Source organism: Ambystoma mexicanum, chromosome 6q (assembly GCF_040938575.1).
Source record: "Ambystoma mexicanum isolate Mex_15411 chromosome 6q, UKY_AmexF1_1, whole genome shotgun sequence".
Classification (NCBI taxonomy): Eukaryota; Metazoa; Chordata; class Amphibia; order Caudata; family Ambystomatidae; genus Ambystoma; species Ambystoma mexicanum.
In genome coordinates this window covers 765,522,663-765,544,678 of record NC_090937.1, presented here as the reverse complement: position 1 = coordinate 765,544,678, position 22,016 = coordinate 765,522,663, and the positions used below count along the sequence as shown (strand labels likewise).

Below are 22,016 nucleotides of genomic sequence, written 5' to 3'. Positions count from 1 at the left end.
TATATAATTTACAGAGGATTCCCAGTCTGACAAGGGGGAATATTCTACGCATGTGAATCCATGAAAGATCCAATGCTGGAGAAACATATTTCTTTTATAGACCCACATTGAACTCCAAAATGAATAAAAGCAAAAGACGCACAAAAACCCCTTAAGAGATGGGGTCTGAAAAGGTTAAGAGAGAGGACAGTATGCAGGGGTGGACATAAGGATTAGTTTGAGCTAAAAGAATTACCCAGTAGGCAGGAACTACTGATGGGAACCTAAAGCTATTATGTATCGAATTGCAAATTTAACTTCCACATCAGAGGCAAATTAGAACCCTTGCCTATTATATATGACCAATTACAGTTTTACAGTTTAAACATGTCCTATAGATGATGTGTCCTAATGCACATTCCGATACATGCAGAGCTAATGTCACCCATGTATGTTTCTATGGCACCAATTGGCCTGGGGAGTCAAACGTAGCGCCTGGTATCTGTTGGTATTAAGCCAACCAGGTTCTTAGAGGCAACAAGCAGGTGCTAAATAGCCCAGACCTCCTGTCCATTTAGAACCCTGGTATGGGCAGTTCAGCTTGGAGAGTGCGGGACTGTGGGCATTTAGCCAGAGGAACAAATGAATGGGGCACCAGCATGACTGGAGAGGTGGAATAACAGAAGTAGTGCATAAGTGTCAGCACAGTGAGTTCAAGTGGGGGAATAGAGTGATATCAGGGATGCAAGGTAGAAATGGGCAAGACCACAAATACTTCAAAATATATCACAACATTATAGACACTGTTGAAAGACCTTCCAGGAGAGAGGGAGGATGTGTAGGATGAGGTCTGTGAAGAAAACAGAAGGCTGAAAAAACGTGGTATTATGTAGTTACACCAAAAAATCCATTAGTGCGGTTATGCAAACAAATGAGTTAAGGCCAAATAAAAGAGAAGAATAGTATACCATAGGAAGAAAACAAAGGTAGAATCAGGAGGTTAGTGGTGTAGAAGGTATAGGGAGGTGAGGGAAAAGCTAGAGGTTTGAGCAGTGGTTAAAGTGTACGAAAAGAAGTAGTGGAACTATCCTCCCTGCTGGCCTTCCCCCGCTCCCCACAAACCCCATCACCAACCCCCCTCCCATGTGCAATCCAAACCCCCAAACAAATGCACCTGCTGTTTAAAGGAACGTTCAATGCAGTGCATTCAGCTTCTTCTTACACTTTTATTTTAAAGCAAAATCATTCTGGAACGGTTTCTTTTTAATATAAAAGCATAGGAACAGTAAAACTTAATTTAAAAAAAGAGTAGAGGAGCGCTGATCCCGACCTCTCCCGCCGTCTTTGACCACTGCAGTTTGAGTAAATAAAGAAATAGAGGAATCAAAACATCAAAAACAAGTCAGCAGTAAAAACTTAACGAGGCAAGGTGAGTATTGAAGAAAGGATTGCGATAGCAGATGCAAGAAGGTATGTAAGATGTTAGGATGTGAGGGGTGGGGAGAGGGAGGATGTAGGATGCAGAGAATCAGGTGGGAGAAAAGGCAAAAAGATGAGGTGGTAACAGCAATAATGATAAAGACTGCACACTGCAGAATAGGAGGAGGCCCAGTCAGAACCTTGGAGAATACTGTAGCCTAGATCAAGGTTCTGCAACCTACGGTGTAATAGTATGCCAGAAGATGGGGGGCATTCGCATCAACAATACCACAAGTTAGCAGAGTATCTAGGGCCCATCTGAAATCTTCCCCGTAGCAATAACGGAAGACTCAGCCATGGGGAAAGTTTTACTGTCTTTTATTCTCCAATAGACAGGGGTCATACAGGAAACCATGAATCTCTGGCAATCTAAGCTTCTGTGCTTGCGTCACCCAGTTTTGTACATTGGTTACATCACAAACATGAACACCTACCCCAAAAACCTGTAGGAGCCCCCCATTGCTTAGCTCGGGGTTAGTACCTATGGAATCCATAGACATCTGAATTCTTCCATGTCAGATGGCTTCGCCTGAGACTTCCCCACAAAAACAATCTATTACTTTGTTGCAGGGTCGCACAAAGAACATTGGCCTGTGCAACATTCTACACCACCCCATGATCAGAGCATCTGGATTATGTTATAGCGGGTCCCCCCAGGCCTGGGACCCTGTTTCGTTCACAGCGCTCAGTGTACCTTCGCAAGGTAATGAGAAAGATTCTGCGTTCCCATTGTTGCCACTGGTCTGATCACCTAGCCTGAGAGAGTGCCTAGAGGTTGGAGTTTTTGGTGGACAACGCATGTATCAATCTTGTCTCCTTCGCTGGGAACAGCTCCTATTCTCAACATGAGTAAATAGCCATTGTTCGTGTCTGCTGGGTCACGTGTGCGAGGACTGCAAAACTGAGCCTTGCTGTCTACAGTTATGAGGATTTTATTCTGAATATCACAGGTGGCTCATCGCCTCGGGAATCAGGAATTTTCCACTGGCCCTTGTCCTTGGTTGTGAATGCTGTCTCTGTGCTTCGTGCTGCAGGGACTGCACTTCTCCCTCCATGTATTTGAGGCATGTGGTTTCAAGTGTATTCACTACCATCATTCTATGGTTTCCCTATGCGTTCTAATATCTTCTTAGAGGTTAGTCGCGATAGAGCCCTATAGGTTCCTTATATGTTGCCGTAGCTCTTTATGATTAGTTGTGATAAAGTGGTTGCAAGCTCAGTCCACACATGTTTCGCTTTCTTGCGTTTCTGCTTTTGGCTAAAGAAAAGGAAAAGCTATTGACAGTATGTACATGTATCTATCCTCTATCTATAGAAGGTGTAAGCATGTTCTTTGTTTATACGTGTGTGTGTGTCTGTGTGTCTGCGTATCGTCGTGCAGGAATTCACATTTGCTTTGTGACTAACACTGCTATGTCATGTTGTCACAAGTGATGTCATTACAGCTGGACTTTGTCATCAGTGAATTTGGTCCACCGATGAGGCACCTGTCTGCTCGAAGCCGGCAACTGGATACGGTTTAAAAGGTTGTCTTGGAGAATATGTCTATTTCTATGAGCTTGTAACGCGCCGCAAGTCCACAGGCATCATGGCGCGGAGAAACCGATGGTATAAAATTCATATCTCTTTGCAAATGTGCATATGTGGGTACACCGGCGCGCCTGGCGTTTGGTCGAACAGCGAGTTACATCTTTCGTTCCTCATTCTTCGGGTTGACATTTCCATAGGGGACATGAAGGCCATTTGAGGGACTCCCTCTTAAACGGCTATCCACATGTTTTGGAGTATGGCTCCTATGATCCCTCACCATTGACTATTATGCGTAGGGCTGATGCAAGCTGAAGTCCAAACCATCTGGAGAGCCAAAGGGTGCAAACTCCTAGCCTAGATGAACAAGAGGAGAGTGCAGGCTAGACCATGGCACGTACTAAGAGTAGTCTATAAGAGCACTGGAAGAACGGTTTGTAAATGCACAACGAAGAGTGTCTCAGAAAGAAAACAGAGTGATCCAGAGCATTTAAAGAAACAGACACACCCACAATAATACATAATGATTAGAATTTAGCTTGAAAAGCGGAGGTGGCATGGATTAAATGAAAAACAAAGGGAAAGCAAAGCCCAGGGCTGGAACATGGTGCCACCAGGTCGCAGAAGTGAGTAGATGAGAGAGAAAGGGAACAAGAGTTCTGAGGTAAGGGGTTACTGGTGGTTTTGATGGATGTGAGGTCTGTAGCAAAGAGGAATGTGGCGGGCCAGCAGTGGGACTGGCAGGGGGAGGGAAGATGCATGCTCCGCCTCCCAGTTAGGGAGGATTGGAGCATGTGGGAGAGCATGAGTGTTGTGAGGGGTTTGCAGAGAGGTAGAAAGAGGCATGCATAATGTTGATTATCTAACTAAAATGGTCAGTAAAATCTAGAACACTGAGTTTGCAGGTAGCTCCTTTACAGTGGGGCAGAGGCAATGGCAGTGAGAGGACAGAAAGATTGTAACGTCCCTGAAAAAAGGGCAGAGCTTCTGGCCCATCAAATAGTGGAATCCAGTCAAGTTTATAGGCTGTCCAAAATGGAAAAATATAGAAATAAACGTACTTATAATGAATTTTAACAGAGATGGTTTGCATTGTATTTTGGCATTTCTGAAATTCTGACTTATTTTACTATTTGGTGGGTCACTAACCCACCCTTTTCCAGTGATTGAAGTATACAAAAAGTAGTAGTGGAACTATGGTCCCTACTAGCCTGCCGCCGCTCACCACAAACCCCATCGCCACACCCCATTCTAAGCACAATACAACCCCCAAACACACGCGCCTGCTGTTTAAGGGAACGCTCAGTGCAGTGCACTGAAAGTGCGCGTTTCAACTTCTTCCTACACTTATTTTGAAACGAAACTAGTCCGGAACGGTTTCTTTTTAAAATAAAAGTATAGGAACAGTAAAACTTAATAAAAGTATAGGAACACTGCTACCAACCGCTCCCACACATTTCAACCAATGCCCTTTTCCCTTTGCGTGTTTAAGAAATGGAAAGTTGGGAGTATAAAGGCTTGACAGAGGAGATTAATCCCCCGGAGACCACTTTTGATCAACACATTTTCAACTATGTGATGGGAGCTATAAGAGGGACAAAGTGCTGTGATAAGCCATGGTTGGGAGGCTTACATAAGGCTATGAAGGAATTTAGAGAATAATAGAAATCTAGATTGCCAGAGACTGTGTGTTCCTGTGATTATAATATAACAAGTGCAGGATCTGATCGGAGAGACATGCAAGGATGCTGCTGCTTTGTTTATTATACTGATGAATCAAAATAGGAACCAATGAGAGTGGTGATTTTAGAACCTCTGGGGATGAACTGTCTTGAAATACAGTATGAGGGAAATTCCTGTAAGGAGGGTTATGCAGTATCTCTAATGTGGACCTCTTATTGGCACATGGAAGTCGTTACCGACTTCCTCTTAGCCAATCAGAATGTTCAGAGTGCAGTCAATAATGACTGGTATTGACTGCATTCTGGACATTGTGGCTTTAAATTAAGACAGGGAAACAGCGATGCAATTTCCAGGTATGCTATTTCCAGGTATGATTTCATTTAACAAAACACTCCCTCTCAGGAACGATCATTTTCTTCTCTGCAACGCCTAATTTACCACACCAAAAAGAAAGTTAAAACATGTGAAAAGCTTGCACTTTCTTATAAAGAAGCCATTTATTTTTTCATTAGACCTCATTCATGCTGATGTTAAAACCTTTCCAGTTCAACCAAATTTGCAATTAATATACGTAATCTTGTTGTTTTCATTTTACAAAATAGAAACACATTTAATTTACCAACACGGTTTGAGTATTTATTTTTACTCACTACTAAACGTTTTCGACTTCCCATCCTCAACTCCAAAACCAATATTGCTATTACAAGTATGTGATAACAGCCTTATAAACCTCGTTAGGGATCATTATCGCTTGGGATAATGACCCTTGGCCAACCTTTTGCCCTCAGCGTCATTTTCCCACGATAATGAACCCTCCTTCGGTCCACAAGACTATATTATTGAATGGATATGACCTGACAAACTACTTTGTTCTCTGAAGGATACAAGTGTGTGCAGACGGACTCTCCAGCTGAGCTGGCGAGCTAAAAGAATGTGTCCAGTTTTTGGAGGAAGTAGGTAGATCAGGTCGATCATTCCTGGAAATGTAGCATTCTTGTACCACTATACAAAAAGAGAATCATTCCTCTCTGTGAAGCTTTCGACTAATTTGCCTTACTTGCCGCTGCAGGTAAGGTGTTTGCAAATTGTCTACTTAACTATTTGACAACACGGGCAGAGCAAAATCAATTCCATTCCCAAAGGCTGGGCTTTCAAAAAGGACTTTCTGTCCTTTCCAATTGTGCCATATTGTTCTTGTCTGAATGCCCACAAGGGTTGTGGCAAAAGGCAGTGATCCACTTTAAGGCCATTTGTTGATTTTGTCACAGACTTCGATAAGATTGATTTTAGTTTGCTTCGGAAATCTTTTTAAGTCCAGGCTCTCCCCAGGGTTGCGGAGGCGTCTGCAAGCACTTTATTCCAACGCTGGGGTTGGCTGAATGTGAAAGGGACTCTTTTAGAGAAGTGTGCAACAAGATGGTAGCCGTGCTTTCCCCTGCCCCCTTTTAACCTGTTCATTGTAGGCATGCCATTAGCCGTGGTATAGCCCAGTCATTTTTATTTTTATTTATTTATTTTATTTTATTAATTTATAAAGCGTGCAGCAGCCCAAGAGCATTGTGGCGCTGTTACAGGAGTTTTAGATATATGAGACATGGCGTACACAGGAATCTTAGGCATATGATACAAGGTGTATAAATACATACAGTTACTGTTGGCATGAGGTAGTACATTTTGAACAGCCATGTTTTGAGTTCATTCCTGCTATATTTGTGACGCAGTGAAAATACAGTTGAAAGGTACGATGCTCTTTCTTGACCACTCTCCAACAAGAAGGAGGAGATCATTTTATGCCCTTTAATCTTTTTGTTCACAATTTATAATGAAAAAATTAAGCTCATGAGATTTGGGAAGGTTAAGAATAATTTGCTCCAGGAAACTGAAGGAATGGACTCTCTGAATATTCTTATTTGAGGATTTTGCTTGAAAGGAAGGCTTCGCAGGGTGCATCAAGGAAATAAAAATGATTTACGATGGGTCACTAACAGTAAACCTTACAAACGGAGGATGAGCTGAGCACCTTTGATTAAAGCTTATCAGAGCAAGATGTGTCTGGTGGTAGTTTCTGGTGCAAAGATTTGTCCGCATGCCTGTTGTCATAAACTGGAAATAATCGAGGCCCGTGTTTGGAAATCAAGTTGGGATCTAAGAAATTCAATCTTGCTAGCATAGACCTGGCATAACTACTGGATGTTAGACCTTCACAAATCCAAGATGCCCAAGAAATCCAGTGCTGAAGAGGGCACCATAATGAGTGAATTAAGGAGGGCCTGTTTTGAGCTGCCGATCCTGGCCAGAACTAGTTCCTAGAGACTTGGATGGAATAATATTATGCCTGATTGGGATGTAGATTGTAAAAAGGAGTATCTGTCCTACAAGAAACTGGTAAAAGAAACCTGGCTTCAAGAGAATGCGGATAGAGAGATAACTTATCGAACAGTAACAAAAAAGAACCATTAAGTGTAGTGACATATGACACCACCTTATTTAAATTGTTAAAGTATAAGCATAAGTATACGTTACTTCATTTAAACATCTGCCCACCCATGAAACAGAAGGAGTCTTGGTCAATTTAGCCAGTTGAAAATGTGTTTTCAGACTATGGCCACAATTATGAGTTTGTCAGAAACATTTAGCATGCTGTAAGTACTTCATGGTTATACATTGGGAATCTGCATTGGATTAACTACAGTTTTTGCCAAATTTGCAAAAAAAGGAGGTAAAAATTGCAAAAGACTCCCTGAAGTAAAAACAAATATCATATTCTCATTAATATGAAGGGGTGTGCAGACCATTGTATAAACATTGGGCCACCTATTTTTAAATAGGTCTTAGGTCCTGAAATTGCTAATATTAGCTAGGTAGTATGTCAATTTTAAGGTATTTGTATTTTTTGTAGTTATTTGAAGAACATGGGTAGTAATTCGATTTGAAATGACTTACAATAACGCATTTAACAAGCATTGCCAGAGCCAATAGTTTTGGCGTTTAGTGCTGTTCTTTGCATTTATAGGCACCAGGGTGCAAGGAGGAGAGCACACATTTCAAGGGAGGATGCAAGAAGGGATGCAGGTGCGCAAGACAATGAGACGGGGAATAAAAAGAGAGTGACAGTGCCCAGAGAGCGAAAGAGTGACAGTGCACAGAGAAAGTGACATCACACACTGGGTTATGATAGAATTTAAGGTAATTTTGGGAGAAAGACACCGGGGCTACCAACAGTGTTGAAATTTACACACTATAGGTTAGAACTGGGCATTACGCCCATAAGCAGAATGGAAAAGTTGAGGAGCATTTTATTCTATCCAAACACGTTATTACAGACTTAAAAAGACATTGAAAGTGTTAATTGGAGAGTTCAGGGGCACAGGTCTGTCGTACCCTCTATGCTTTGAAATGCTCAAAAAAGATCTTATAGAAAGGGCTAAAAGATGGCACTATGCACATAGCTAGGTTGCATGTGTACACAAATAATCTACTTTAAGCTGTTACATATAATTATAATCAGACCCAAGAATACTTACTTCATTTTCCATCTCCCAAGCTTAGAAGAATGAACCTATTGCTATGTATGACTTTACTGCCCTGTATGGCAGTGATGGGACCTAATTTCGGAATACTGACAGAGTAGCGATATTGTTATATTTGCAAAAATAAAAGTATACCAGAGACCATTAGGCATATACCTACTGCCTGTGATATGTTAGCAGAGTATTATCGCCATTACTGTTCAGGTGTTGTACGATCATTTAGATTGATAGGTTTACTATTTTTGGCTCTGTTGATGGCTGTAATTAAATGGTGGAAAGAAATTGAGATAACATTTCCCAATAACAAGTGAAATATTATGGATGTTGAGATACAAGACCAATTGGAAAATTGATATCCCATCATCAACACTGCGAAATACAGGAATGGATACTATCAGTATGAATTCTCATGAAATGTCCTTGGTTTTAATGGAATGCATTAAGCATTAATCAAATGTGTCATGTACTATTTAAAGATCGGATTCTGTTTTATAATTGTGTCCAAGGTTTGCATTACTACACCACACTAATACAAAATGAAAACGTGACAGCGCAGAGTGTGTCAGAGCAGAGAAAGTGACTGCGCAGAGAGAAAGTGACCACACACAGAGACAGCGCAGAGTGACAGTGCAGAGAATCAAACAGCGCACTGAGACTGACAGCACATATAGAGTGACAGCAGAGAGACAGCACAAAGATAGTGACAGCAGAGTGACTGAACATAGAGTGCAGAGTGAGAGTGACAGAGTACAGTGACAGCACACAGAGATAGTGACAGCATGTGGAGAGTGTGACAGATGAGAGGGTATGCGGCCAGCTGAGGCCTATGTTGTCAGGAAGTGACATCAATGTCCATTTCCTGTGTATTAGCGTTTGTGAGGGTCAGCCTGTACCTGTAGTTGTACACCTCATTCCAGCATGAAAGTAAGTGTGTGCTTATCTGCTCAATGGGGTAATCGGGTCTGTCAGCACTTTGGTAAGGGGAAGTCTGTATGTCTCAGCTCTGCATGGAAGAGGGGAGACCGAGTAAGTCTGCACTTGCCACCCAAGGAGGGGTCAGCCTCGGAAGGGCAGTGGGCTTTGATCAATTAGACATTGCATGTGTCAGGACGGAGGCAAGGACAGTCTATGTTTTGCATGAAAATCCAAAAGGGGCGTCTATTTTCCTGCACCTAAAGCGAAAGGAAGAGCCTGTCTTCGAAACGTTAGTACATTGCTTGCTATTAGATTATATGTCAGCAGAGTCATTCACATTTGCTTTCCTATTTGCACTGTAGCAGATATTTGTCATTGCAAGGAGGCTCCCTTTTTAAAGATGGACAGGTGACACTACCCGGCACTGCGGCAAATCCGGCAGTTTCTGAAAAATAAACATTTGATTACTAATTGTCCGCATTGGTGCTATACGGGGCTAAAATGGGAGCCAGCGGCAGAGTTCTTTGTCATTTTGACAGGGCCCAAGCCACATAAAATGTGGCTGCATGTGTTATAGTAGCCTCAAATATAGCTCCTTTTCACACCAATATCAGGAAAAATCATATGTGGACAGAAAGGTGCACCACATTCCTGTGTTACTGTGCGAGACAAAATAAAATGGATGGTAGAAAATCAGCTTTGAGACCAGGGGAAGGTTGGTTATGATGGATAAGTGCTGCTGGAGGAGGGGAAGTTGGGCACCTGGAAGGCATGGTGGGACAAGCATTGACAAAGGCAGTCTGAGTACATTGTATGTCATTTGACAGTGGCACCTGTTCCCTTTGGTATTGGACGTAAAAATCAGGAGCTACATTACACAGAAGCAGCACTCGCTGTGATGGATATGAATTATGCTATTGCACGGAAGTTAATTGCACCTTGCGATGTTCCTGTATGGTAACATATGGCGTGCGTCATCAGCAGATTGTACGCAAAGCTGGAAGTGATTGCACTGGGCATGCATTATCATACTTTTACTGTGCCTAACAAAAGGCATAAGTGCTGCCGAGGTGCATCTGACTCGAAAAGCCTGACTCATTTTCTACTATCAAATGTAAATTAAGTAAGGGAAAAGCGAGTCTCAGATTTCGTATTGATTCCGAAGTACCAGTGTTTCCGACGCCACGCTCTGTAACAGAAAGCATTTCAGGGATTTATGTGTACTGGCGACTGCAATTTGAATGCCACAGATGCTTTCTTTAAAAAGCATGCAGTATTGAACATCAGCACTGTATACAATGGCTCCAACACGAGCTCCTCTGCACCTATCATGCCCTCCATTGCATCTCCAGCCCACGGTCCTTCGAGTCACCCACACCGCATACAAATTAACAGTGCCATCTGTGCGCATACAAACTGTAAGGCTTGTATTAAAATTGTAGGCTTTCTCTAAAATTCTGTGACATAGATTCTCCAAACCAGGAAAGCTGCGAACATGTTTTGCTTTAGAAATCCTGAGCTTGCAACAACATAGAATGCCCATGTTTTTATTCAGCTGCCCACTCGCTTTGTAATCACAAGCTTAGAAAGTTATATGTACAAGTAACAGCTGTGAGAGAGTAAGTTGACACCCTGTCCGGAGTTTAGATTTAGCACAGGATCAAAGACCTTTGTAAGACTACAAAAACTAAAATGTATAAATGCTCTCCTTGTGAATGGGGGAGGGCAGACACACAGAGATAATGAGAGGCACCAGGTGGTTAACATAGTGGATTGTACAACCGTGCAGAGTCCAATGCAGGGGAAATAAAAACCTGTGTCTAAGCATTAATCAAAATTCTGTTCTAGTGTTTCATTTTGCCTTAAAGTTATTTTCTGAACACAGGTGGGAAAAAAATAAGTATTTTCCCACAATTGGCACCACCAGATTGCAATTGATATTTTATTTGAATGAAACAAAAACACAGCACCTGACAAATGTCAAGTTAACAAGATATGAACTGACGTTATTAGCTCGAAACATTACCATCTAGTGTTGTGATACTTTAAATCCTGCTACCTTGCTACCTCCCATAGGATGAATTAAAAGTAATACTTTTGTTGACCAAATTGCAAAGGTAATTCATGTCTCCAATGCCTTCCTGTCACAGATCACGGGCAACTTTAGAATTCACTACAAATGTTTTATTATGCAAGAGAATGTGGTTAAGGAAAATGCTGGTTATAAGTGGTTGGAGAACTAAGTAAAAAAATGATCGTTTGTAAACCTTGTATTAAAATTGTAGGCTTTGCAAAATTCTGTGACGTAGAGTCTTCAAACCAGGAAAGCTGTGAACATGTCTTGCTTGCAACAACATAGAATGCCCATGTATGGATTCAGCTGCACACTTGTGCTTACAAAGCAAGCTTAGTATGTTATATAATCAAGGAACAGCTGCGAGAGAGTAAGTTGATGCCCTGGCCGGAGTTCAGATTTAGCCAGGGGTCAAAGACCTTTGTAAGACTACACTAACTGTAAAATGTATAAATGCTCTCCTTGTGATTGCAGGAGGGCAGAGACAGAGATATAATGAGAGGCGCCAGGTAGTTGACATGGTAGATTGTACGACTGTGTGGAGTCTGCTGCAGAGGAAATAAAAACCTGTATCTCTAAGCATTAAACACAATTCTGTTCTATTATTTCATTTAGCCTTAAAGTTATTTTCTGAACACAAGTGGGAATACAGATAAGTATTTTCCCACAAAACCCCCATGGCTCGACAACATGATCCAGTGGAGGGAGCATTCTAAGAGCAACCTGCAGCATCTCCAGAGCTGCCACATCTATCCCTGGAAGCTCGGCCGATTCAGTGAAACAAAATGGCTGGATGTGGCAAAACAGCACAGACTATCCAACCAATCAAATCATAGTTACATCAAACTGCATATCCAATCAGGTATTGCTTCATCAGAACACAATAGACACACACCCACAAATAAGTACATGGACAATTTTGGAGACATTTTGCCAAAAACTTATTTCTAATAGTAACTTGTTTATTTTTAATACAAAACTGAAAACCTGCAGTAAATATTTTTCCAAGCATCAATCAATTCAAATAACTTTTAAATAACATTAACAGATGGCGGCTGCCATTCTGGAAGTAAAAATGGCTGACAAATTCACCACACAATACAAATTCAGCCAAAGAGTGCAAAAAGGGGTGTGGTTGGAGGGAAAATGGGTGGGAATAAGAGGAAAATACTATAGATATTACTTAGCGATGGACGTTAATGGGTGGGAGACCTAGCCAAACTACATAAATCCATCCTCATATGTAATCTGCATTGAAGCATTACAAACCTACATTCAAAGCCCCTATTTCAAGCTCTTATGTTATGTTAAAGCTCTTATTTTAATGACAATAGTTTCGTCTTTATAGGTAGTGCTTTCAGCAGCACCTAATAGGCAAAACTGAAAATGGTATGGTATCCCCATAAGGATGCCTATACAATAGCGAAAAAATAACAGAGTAAGTAGGAGACAATTTATGACAGTGTGAACAAAATCAGACAGTACGGACAAAACAAAATTGGTACCGAGTGATGAAGTAATCAGGCTTGCTTTAGGTTAGCTGTACAATTCACCGGAGCGGACCATGTCTAGGCCTGCGTGCAGCGCCAGGCGGATTTTTATTGTGTCTTGATCAGAGGGTGTCAGGGAATGGAAATCCTTTTACCTTCCCGAACAGGAAACGTGAAGTAATGCCGGTAGGAATGTACCTGAATGGCGTAGGGCTCTACAATGCATTCCACCTGATTTTTACAGGTGTAAATCCAATCCACGCAGGCAGAAATCTCTAGGGATCCAAGCTTCTCTACCCACATCAGGCATAGATATGGACAGAGGCACTAGCAGTTTTCCTGCATAAAGCAGTGAAATGCGCAGAGTGGATTTTCCTGTCCTTGCCCCACTCGATCAGAGACATCAATTACAAAATGACACTGATAGTAAAAAACTAGTGGAGATATTTTCCCCACCTGCTTTTCCCCCCCTCCTGTTCCATTTAATGCCTCCGCGAAAATTAGACCCAATGTGTCTTTTATTGAATGCTACTTGTAATGGTATGGCAAATGAAGTATACAATATGAAAAGCAGTCATTAAGAAACAGAAAAGTCAAAACACCATGAAATGTTGTTAGAATGGATTTCTGAACTCTGTTCTGGTGAACAGATGTTCACGAGGCCACCCTAGTTTTGTGAAACAGGGAACACTTCTGTGAAGCTAGCTAGAATAATTCAAGGTAGCTTGGAGAGCAGTCAAGGCAAAGTCTCAGGAGTAGTGGGGGGGATCTGGGGTATTGGATGAGCACACACAGTAGTAGAATTACTCTTAGCCAGTAGTATATCAAAGATAAACAATTTATTAGGCACAGAATAAACATAGGTGAATAATGAAGAACACAGTAATACTACTACTTAAAAGCACACTAGGTAAAATATATGCACAGTCACTTTTTGATCAACGCAGTAATGTGTGGAGTCTCACCAAAACCTGCAAGGAGGGAAAGTGCACAAACTTTAAAACAATGGCCAACTCCAGAAATGGATACCCCTAATTTAAGAAGTCCAGTCCTACGAAGATTGGAGCCTTGTGCTCAATGCTATGTTTGTGCGTAAATGCGCTCATCGATGCGTAAAGCTCACAAGGGACCCACATCAATTTGGAAGGAAAAATTAGAAGAGGACACTAGAGTGTGAGGAATTCGGTTCCAATAGTCAGAGGTGGGTCTGCTACAGAGAACAAAGTTGTCCCCAACTTTCAGACGACTATAGGAAGCAAGAGCCACCACAAGAGATCCTTTGTGCGTAATCACGGTATGAATGAACTAGGGGCCACCGGTAAAAGTATGATTACTCACCACTCTTAGCTCACTTCGGGCTCAAACTTGACAGGTTTGAAGAGGGTCACATGGACTACAAAATCCCCCCCTTGGTTGCGCTTCAAAGTGCACAGGCGCTGCAGGTGCAGGTCCCATTTACATCAGGAGCTGTATCTCTCATCACGAATGCAGCTGGTCTCCGGACACTTGAGGAAAGGTGGGAAAGTCGCCAGCAGTGACTGCCACTGTCGCACGTTGACGCAGGAGCACCCTCTCTCAGACTGATGAACTCTTCTCTCTTGGGGCCCAAAGCAGTAGGGATGACGAGATGCAGTGCAAACTAGGGCTCTCCCAAAGCTCATGCTGAAACTCGATGTAGCAAAGCTCCAGCACGAGTGCCAAGGGACAAACTGGTCAGTCCACTGGACGACCCATGGATACTTCCGAGAAGGCTTGTTTGCAGGGCACCAAGGAGATGTTGCGAGTGATTGGTCTCACCACTCAAAAGGGTTGAAGTACCTTTGCAGGTCTTCGGAGCTCGAGCGCAAAGCAGAGCTCTACCTAGACAACAGGGTTAGGGTACCAAACCTCTGCGCAGTACCGGACAGTCCTTGGATCTCCTTCGCTTCTCAGGATACTTGACTCCATGTAGAGGTCGATTCGGACCTAAGAGTGATCTGCAGTTCTGCACTCAGAGCCCCTCACATCCTAAAGTCCAGTGAGTGTTTGCACCCCAGCTGGCCAATGAAGAGATCTGCCCACTTATGCACGTCAGCAGTGGTTCAATCGGGGACCACTGCAGCTCCCATGCTCTCGTGCACACCAGAGATCCTGGCACCAGTAATGTGGGACCAGACAGTCCCAGCCCACTTACTGGGTATCCACACACGTGACATGCATTAGCCTGCGAAAAGCAACGGCTTTTGCAGGTGAATGCATGCCCAAATAAGGACTCCCTGGGTCACAAAGAACAAGAGGAAGGCCAAAGGACAAACTGGCCAAAGGAGAAGACAAAGGGCCTTGTGGCACGGCCATGACCTACACTAGCCACAGTCATGAGCCAAATGCTGTAAGTGCGGTATGGCTTGGTAAAAATTAATAAAATACAGGAAAAGCATCTGCTGCCACCAGTCTAGTCCTGGGCACATTGTCCAGTTACCAAAAAATCCTTAAGGTATTTCTAGGGCCCGAATACGCAAGGACCCCAGTGTCCGGTACTGTATTGTACTTTGTGCACTGAAATACTGTTGCCAAAAGTGGCAACATAGTCATAAGACTAAGGGAAACAATGTTTCCCAGTACTGACTGTCAGGAGGACAAGTCAGTTTCTCCAGAATGATGAGCAAAAGCCCAGTGGAGCGCAGCTGAAGGCTGTGCTTCACTGGCAGAAAGTCAGGACAGGAGGCTGAAACCAAAGCAAAATGTTGGGGGGTCCACAACTATAGAGGTAAACCAGCAGTAAGTGAAATGTTTCCCAACCACTATTATTTCTAAGGTCGTTTTCATTCTGATAATAGTATTAGATCATGCATTTTTTTGGAAAGCGTAATTCATTATGTTGAAAGAGCAAGTCTTTTTTATTATGTTATTTTAAGAAATATTGTAACCTGAAAATTCAAAACATATATTTTTAATATGCTGATCTTTGTGTTCTATATGACCTGTTTTACGCTTTTCTTTTTTGTGCTTCTTTGTGTTATATACATGGTTTTTGATTTTAAACAAAAATAATCTAGTTTCCAACTATCTAAAAAAAAGTTAGCAAGAATCTGTAGTTCCTATCAGCAAAGTGACACTCCAGAACTTTATTATAGTGTCAGGCTAGATGATCATAGTGACAAATTCATGCATGACAATAGTAACCACACATTTTTTTTAAAATGGCTGAGCACAATAAACGCCAATGCCAATACACTTCTGCCTCCCCAAAAGAAGACATATTTTCCCATATAGGAGCTGCCAAAAACACAAACAGCCTCATCCCGAGTTTGGCAGTAACCCTTAAATGCGGCGGTAATTCTATTACCGCTGCATTTAAGGGTCTGCCAAATCATGGGCTTGGCAGATTTACCCCCAGCTCTGAGCTGAGGTCAAATCCGCTGCGATTATGCCGATTTTCAGCGCTATTACCACCGGCGGTAATACCGCCGGCAGTAATAGCGCTGGACATTTAATGGGGAATGGGAAATTCCTGAATGGGCCCAATGGGGAATGGGGATTTACCGTTCAGCCAAACCCGTGATCCGGCGCTGATAGCGCTGGGGGGTTTGGCAGTAGGGCTAATAGCCTCAGCGGTAATAATGCCGGTGGTAGCGCCCAACTCATGATGAGGTCCTTATATTCGTTTTCAAAAATTGGCTACCAGAGTTTGTGAATTAAAATATTATTGATTAGCAAACAAACATTTTTGATTAGCAATTATGTACTAATAATTTTAATGTCACCAGAATGTACTGATATCCAAGACATAAAATGAGCAACAGAGCAATTATGTGTACCTCTGAAGACATTAGTGAGATAAATGTTCTTAGAAAGGAAAGTTTAATTGCATAAAATGACACACAAAAACACAAAATAAATATAATAAAAAGGCTCTGAAAATAGTTTTCAGTGCAAGTGTCTGTGCAGCTGGGTTCAGGTGGTGTTGTGTAGGGCATTGCTTTATGCTTGCCCCATCATGCATTGTGTAAGGAGAAGTTTCATGAATCAAAAAGGATAAAGTTAGACGAAAGTGAGAGCTTGTGACTCGTACAGAATATGGTCTTGCGACAGGCTGGAGGGTTATTGTCAATATCAGATAGGCAAGATGGCCCTTCCTGTCATCAATATCTTTTGGGAGTGGGCAGGTAGGTGTGCTGGTGAGGAGAGAAATGGAGTACTGCAGTGGGGGTATTAGGCGAGGGACGCAAGTGGGGGCTCTGCCCTGGGCACCAGCATCAAGATGATGGCTGGGGGAGATGCTCACAGTACCGGCACGGAACATGGGCCATTGGGCCTGATCATGACTTTAGCGCTAACGCCGGTGGTATTACCGCCGGCGCTATTAGCCCTACCGCCAAACTCTCCGGCGCTAATAGCGCCAGATCACGAGTTTGGCGGTAATGTAATTCCCCATTCCCCATTGAGCCCATTCGGGAATGTCCCATTCCCCATTGGGCTCAATGGGGAAAATGTGCGCTCTTACCGCTGGCGGATTTACCGCCGGCGGTAATAGCGCAAATTTTCGGCAGATTTCCCCCCAGCCAAGAGCTGGGGCAAAATCCGCCGAAGTCCTGATTTGGCGGACCCTTAAATCCGGCGGTAATAGCGCGACCGCCGGATTTAAGGGTTACCGCCAAAGTCGTGATGAGGCCCATTATACGCAGATTCCACCCGCTTTGCTGGCTTCCTGATTGGCCAGCACCTCTCTGATACAATCATAATCGAAAACCAAAGAGAGGTCTGGGGACTAAGTATAGTGTATAGGTTTGCAGTAAGTCTGTAGATGTACTGCTGGATAGAACTATCGGTTTCTACTTTGCAGAAGCATTTAGTTACCTGTGTGAATTCATTATGTAAGAGGAAAGACAAAGTTAGAGACTAAGCAGAATGGATGGCAAAGCAGGCAGAGAACTGGTAAAACAGGGTGGAAAATTGTAGTTTGCGGACACCTGTCAGAGTAGCTAGTTTAAAGTGACAGGTTGATGAGGGAGAACGTCAAAGAGTTTGGGATCAGCTCATGGGTGAGCCCCAGTTGCACAGATATATGCAACAAGCATGTCACAATCTTCCGTCAAAGGCCTTTGACTGTTTTATAATGTACATTTTCAAATGTGTTCTCGGGTGCTTGCCAATATGATGCACCTTATTCTACATAATTAAATATGTTTCATGCTGAGATTTAGATACAGTAGTGTAGAGGTGGAGCCTAGTACCCCCACTCAAAGCTCAGCCTCCATGCTGCCTATATGCTGGGAATCACAGTGTGCAACACGTGCGCAGTACCTGTAAGAATGCCTATACAACAAAGAATCATGGAAGTAAGATACCCATTAAGGAAGCCATATATGCACTCACAACAATATAATGGCCATGTGAATTAAACCCTGGAGGAAGTCTGAAAATGAGTGAGAAAGGAGATTGGTGACATCATGTAAAACAGAACTGACACACCCAGAACAGAGACAAGAGGCTGAAGAATGTAAACATTCCATGAGATCCGAAGACGAAGTGATAAAGATGAACAACATTTCGGGCTCGAAATTAAGATGCTCATGCTACAGAAATGATGAAGAAAATGCAAAGTCATTTTACAATTGTACAGATGCAGTAAACGCAAGTATAGAAAAGTGTTCTTGAGGCTGACTACGTAGTGAATAGATTGCGGCAATGCGCCAACGTATATGCATAAGAATGTATAGACTATGGATGTTCCACAACGCACTTTAGCAGAGTCTGGACCCTTGAATAGAAAGACTTTTTCAGTGTGGCGCAGTTGGAAAACGACTTAATGACGGAGGTGAAATTTAAGAAAGGCTAGGCTGGCCCAGCACCAGGAAGTCAAGGCCACCATGAGCCTGGATGTTCATGCAGTAGTTACAAAACATGTGAAAAGAACAAAATTTTGTCTGAGGTGAGGAGCAAGAACATTGAGGGCTTCAGAGGTTCATCATTTAATAATATTTTAAATACAGAAAAGCTCTGAAACATGGGCTCCAGTGACTTCGTCGGATGAAAATAGATACTGAGTTGAGCTGTCTCGAAAGCAAGAGACAAAGTATGCCTTTTATTCCCAGGCAAAGAGAACATTTCCAAGGCCAAAGTTCAAAGGCTAATTGACTGGCAGACGACAAGATTGATGATTGATGGCAGGCTAATTAGGTGGGAAGCTATGGTCATTACCAGCCCACCAGCACCTGTGTGCCAGACTGCATGCTGCTAGCGTGTGTGGAATATTAGCAACCAATTATAGAGAGCCACGTAATAGAGATCTCCATAGTTTATGTAACCAATAAGACGACGTGTATTCGATGACGGTCATAATGACTTGCGCTAGAGGAGGGCTTAGTTGCTCCACCTGATGTTAGAGACCCAATCACTTTCCCTGACAAGTATGGAACGTATACCTAGATGTTCTCTTTAAGCCTATCACTTTCCCAAGTACGTTTTTGTAGTTTGCCACATAGATTGATGTCAATGATGATGAGCTATATAAACTGTATTTTTTATGAATATCGTTGAGTAAGAAGATTGAGCGGATGTTCGTTATACTCCCTGTTTCAGATAATTGAAAATAAAACAGACGTACTTTGCCAACTTCCTGAGTAAGTCTGATTATTGATGTTTGAATATTTGCTGCATCCCCATCCATCTCAAAGTATTGCTACCTCGTCTTAAATGGCCTAGTGTTGGGTACACGGGTTCAGTAGCCTAAACTATGCTTTACTGAAAAACATGGAGACCATGCAGTGTTTTATAGAAGAAATACTGCAATGTAATAACTTTGTTTTAGGAATGGAATTGCAGGACTGTCTTTAAGTTAAAAAATAAAAGTTAACATGTACTGGTTCTTGCAAAACAGAATATAGTTAGATGGATAAAAGAATAATGCGGATTATTGCTGGTTTGCAATTATTTGGAAAAGAAGTAACTTTTCCCGGCTAACCCTTCTCATGCCAGACTTTTTTAAGAATGGCAGATATTTTTACAAGCTGCGCTCTCCATTAGCCCCTTTGAACCTGTTGTATACAAAGGAGGGGGATGGGTGAGCCCTGAGGGCAGCAGAAGAATGCAGGGTCAATGCCTTTATAATGAAGAGGGTCATTTAAATTGCCAGCTGTGCTACACAAGCAATTGGCAAGCCTACAGAATAACCCTTATATTGTTCCTTGAAATACCTGTTGTGATAAAATGCGGACTTGGAAATGTCTCAAACTACTGTCAACCAAACATTTTACACCAGCATAAAATGTGTGTGCAATGAGACCCCAGGACATAGCATTTTACTTTTTAATGCTGATAGCATCATGAACACATTGGTAAGTAGAGGACAGCTATGATGGTTCAACCAGTACAATTCATGCGTCTTACCTACTCTAAAGATCAAATCGTCTTCGATGGGGTTCTCTTTTCTTTTCCCGGTGCTGTACATGCTTGCAGGCCTTTTCACTGCCTTCTGCTTGACATGGCCACTTCCAGGTGACTTTACCCGCCTCTTAACCCCCTCGCTGGTGGGTGACACGTCTGTGGACTTGATTAGCTTAAGTTTAAATGGGCTCCCCCGTATATGTTGATCATACAGTCTCAATGAGAGCGTAAAGTCCCCTTCATTTGGAATTGTGTACATATATTCATAGGTGCCATTTTTGTTGTCCAGTATTTCACCATCAGCCACGCTGCCATCAGGCGTGCTCAGTTCAGCCGTGATATACGCACTGCCAGATTTGCAAAGCTCCCCGTCCTTGTCCTTGGTGGTAATTGTAAGGGACATTGGCAGCCCAATCACAGTCTGTTTAAGCCCCTCACCCGTGGCAACAGTTTCAAAGGCCACGGCGTTGGTGGTTAAAATTGTCCCCAGATTGTGAATGGACTTTTTGACTCCTTCAGTTTCCACAATGAAGTCCATCTGGTCATTTTCATGGGGCTGCAGCGGGAACTCTTGGCTGGCCAGGTCGTTCAGTTTCTCACTCATCTGTTTCTTCACCAGTAGGACCTCAGTCTCTGTCCCATGGTTCAGTGACTGGGCGGTAAAGGTGCTGCAGCTCTTGATGTTCTCACGCCCCTCCAGTAGTGTGTCTAGCTGCGTTTGAAGGACCTAAAGACAGCCAGACAAAAGTGGTTAAACTCATGGCAGAATGGTACATAAATGGGCACGAATGCAATCAATTATCCACTAGACCTTGAGGTATGTGGCAAGTCGGTGGCTTTTACCTCCTGAACGAGCCTGTTGGCTTTGTAAAACCCATGCTGTCAACTCCTCTGAGCATTGGCAGATTTAGTAAATAAAGACAATTATGGCATTCATACAATTGCATCAACTGTTTTTTGGTGTTCATTTGCACCTTTAGAGAACCTACTAACAACATAGTTGAGATGTAACCATTTCACCTTTCCCATGCTGGAGCAACATTCAACTCCATGCAATAAACCCCAAGGTTGAAGCACAAGACAGCAATGGGCTTTAGACACTGTAAGGGTGCCTGGAGACCATGACAATGGCAGCAGGATGCCGTATAAAGCACATTAACATAACATAAGGTAACTGCAATGCCATTGCTTTGTGGGCATGTCTGTGGTAGGGCTGGTTCAGTTCCCTCGTGGCTTCTCATGGAGTTTATTGCCACATTGGTTATCCTGAGATCTGATCTCACTGCAACTCATTTCTGTGATATAAAGCAGTCATGCAGCAGTATTAAGTGCACTACATTAAAATAAATAAAATACATACATTTGTCCTGAAACCCAGACTTGTGGCTCTCTTATAGACCCCGGCCAACGTCATATCCCGCCAGCACAGTCAGTGACAGTGTGACATCAGTTTGCGTTGGTGGGCACCACTCCTCTAGTGATAATGTGAGCCCTTGCAGGCAGCCATTGTCATTCTACCACTGTGGGCTCAGATCCTTACCCCTTGGTTGAATCAGGCTCCAAAGTGATGCCCAGAGCAACCGCACAGGAGATGGACAAAGGAGAAAGGCATAATTTGAAAGGGTTGTGCAGTGACAAGTAACCGGTTTTCTCATTAGACATCATCATTCCGTACATCTTCCTGTGCTGTCAGCATGAGAATAGATAGTGAGATACAATGGACCTCCTTACAAGTTTGGTATAATTGCCTTTTTTTCTGTGGAATTACCGCCAAGCTCATTTACTGTTACCTCCACTTGGCCCAGCGGTTTTACTGTTGGATTATGAATGGTGGTAAGGTGGTGTTGAACCCCAATTGTTGGAGTTCGTTGGGCCTCAATGGTAATTTTTGAGGTTTACTGCGATCAGGAATTATGAGGCGGTAAAGCCATTGAATTTTGGAGGTAATGTAGACGATTCACCCACAGCTATACG

General features: G+C 42.7%; 1 protein-coding gene across 4 annotated transcripts in view; it reads right to left on the bottom strand.

Moving 5' to 3' along the window:
* Positions 1-22,016, bottom strand: part of TRIM2 (tripartite motif containing 2) — a 601,585-nt gene that overhangs the window by 91,705 nt on the left and 487,864 nt on the right. For all 4 annotated transcript variants that reach the window (XM_069631297.1, XM_069631295.1, XM_069631296.1 and 1 more), the window contains exon 6: positions 20,046-20,769. In XM_069631297.1, the coding sequence (XP_069487398.1) occupies positions 20,046-20,769 (724 nt within the window). The remainder of the gene's footprint in view (positions 1-20,045; positions 20,770-22,016) is intronic.